Source organism: Saprolegnia parasitica (genome assembly GCF_000151545.1).
Source record: "Saprolegnia parasitica CBS 223.65 unplaced genomic scaffold supercont2.1312, whole genome shotgun sequence".
NCBI lineage: Eukaryota > Oomycota > Saprolegniomycetes > Saprolegniales > Saprolegniaceae > Saprolegnia > Saprolegnia parasitica.
In genome coordinates, this window is record NW_012157706.1 from 1 (window position 1) to 2144 (window position 2144).

At 62.5% G+C, this 2144-nt stretch overlaps 1 protein-coding gene across 1 annotated transcript; it reads right to left on the minus strand.

Annotated features, from left to right (window-relative positions):
• Positions 1 to 15: 15 nt before the first annotated feature.
• Positions 16 to 1846, minus strand: SPRG_18585 (hypothetical protein; the record flags this gene model as incomplete). Its single annotated transcript, XM_012358024.1, has 5 exons — positions 16 to 91; positions 144 to 1159; positions 1210 to 1359; positions 1409 to 1486; positions 1532 to 1846. Coding segments are annotated over 5 exons (1635 nt in total), but the record flags the coding sequence as incomplete, so codon positions are not given.
• Positions 1847 to 2144: the final 298 nt, after the last annotated feature.

Genomic DNA, 2144 nt, shown 5'->3' on the forward strand with positions numbered 1-2144 from the left:
AATTGCAAGTGTCACGGGCGCCTTGGGGCTGGCTTTGACCATCGCCACAATCTCGGCCTTCTGCGACGGCGACAAGCGACAGGCGATGACACTGCCGCACTGGCTCACGAGGTCCATCAAGGGCCGTCGGGCCGTCCGTATACGAAGCGAGGGTGACCGTCGCGCACTCGAACTGGACGCTGGGCACGATGCTGCTGCGCTTCGAGACGGGCGGCGCCGCGAGCAGGCACTCAAGCGCCACGCCGTTGAGGACAAGCGACAGCTGCGCGTTCGGCTTGTGCGGCGCCCAGAGCCCGTCCTTCTTGAGGACGTAGCGCAGGTGCGTGATCTGATCGAGGCAGTCTTGCTTCGTGCGCTTGTCGAGCACGAGCAGTCGCGCGCTCGGGGGAATGAGCCCGCACGCGTGGCCGATCGCCACCGCTGTTTCATCCTTGTCGCCCGTGAGCATCCAGAGGTGGATACCGGCGTCGGCGAGCTTGCGGACACAGGCCTTGACGCCGTCTTGTAGTCGGTCCTCGATGCCGGTGGCGCCGAGCAGATCAACGTTGGCCTCGAGGTGCCGCAGCGCCGTAGCCGCATCCTTGGCTTTGCTACCCATGTAGGCGGTAAACGTTGACGGCGGCAGAATCTTTTGCCCAAAGACGAGCGTCCGGAGACCCATGCAGGCAAAGTAGTGGACGTGCAGACTCAGAAGCGAGTCGTGGGACGCCGGCAGCATGCTCGCATCGGCGCCCTTGACATAGACCACGACTGGTGCGAGGATCGTCTTGCTCGATGCTCTCGAAGGATCGTCAGGAACCGGGTTGCGCTGGACGACCACCGACATGCACTTGCGGTCCGAGTCGAATTCATGGAGGCTCAGGAGCGTGTACTCTTCGAGCTTGCCAAAGACGCGGATGCGCAGCAGGTTGTGACTCCGGCCTTCAAAGGCGCAGTTGAAGCGATGGCACGCGTTCAAGAGAGCGACTTCGTCGGGCGACGTGGACCGAATCACAGTCTGCGCCGCCGTCGCCGTGTGGCAGAGGAGGAGGCACCGGAAGAAGTCTTTGACGGGCTCGAGCGCGCTGCCTCGCTGCAGTAGGTCGTCGTGCGACTGGTGGATCCAGTTGGCGGCGATCGAGCTCGGTTTCTGGCGGCGACGCACCGGCGTCGATGCGTCCTAATAGTGGCCATTGTGAACGTTAAACTATACCGAGAGAAGCGATGTACGTCATAGATGGCACCGTGGATACTGCAGATGCGAAAGGCCATCTCGTTCTTGGTGAGCGTGCCCGTCTTGTCGCTAAAGACGTAGCTCACTTGCCCGACGTCTTCGTTGAGGTTGGTCGTCCGCACGCGCGTCGGCACGCCATCGACCGTCTACCCCATGCCCCATCACGAGCGAACGCGAGATGAAAGAGCGCAGTACCAAGTTCGGATCCCGCTCCATACGCCGGGCTTGGTGCCACTTGACCACTTCCAAGCTAATGTAGAGCGAAATCGGAACCTAAGATTTAGCATCTTATGCCCCCGGCCACCGTATTGAACACACCAAATTGTTGTACAAGATGAGGTGCGTGACCCAGGCGGTCACAAACGAAGTTGGCGACGGACTCTGAAGGTACGTGTGCTGGTGCAGCGCGGCCTCGTAGTAGACGGTCCCGGCCGCGCTCAGCGTCACGGCGAGCGCAAGCAGCACGAAGAGGAGGAGGATGCACCGGTTCGCGATTGCGTCGACGCGGGAGAATTTCGACGGCGCCGCTTTCGTGCTCAAGAGCAGCTTCGTGTCGCGCCCGGTGTACACGACGACGCAGACCACCCACTCGGTGTTGACCAACTTGGTGCCCCGGAGCACGACGTTGTCCATGTGCAAGCTCGTGGTGGACGCGCTGGTTGGTGACGCCTTGTCCGTCATCGCAATCTCGCCCTCGAACGTGTAGAGGGACTCGTGGGGCGCCTCGGTGCGGACGGTGCCCACCACCGAGCGCAGATGCTCGGCGCGCTCGAGGACAACGTCGACGTACGACGGGCACGTCTTGACCTTGAGGCTGGTCTCGCCGTCGAGGTTGGACGTCTCGACGTGCGCGATCTGCCCTTGCTCGGACGTGAGCAGCAGCACGGCGTCCGCAGGTACCCACTCGTGCTCCGAGACGCGCAAGACGTCG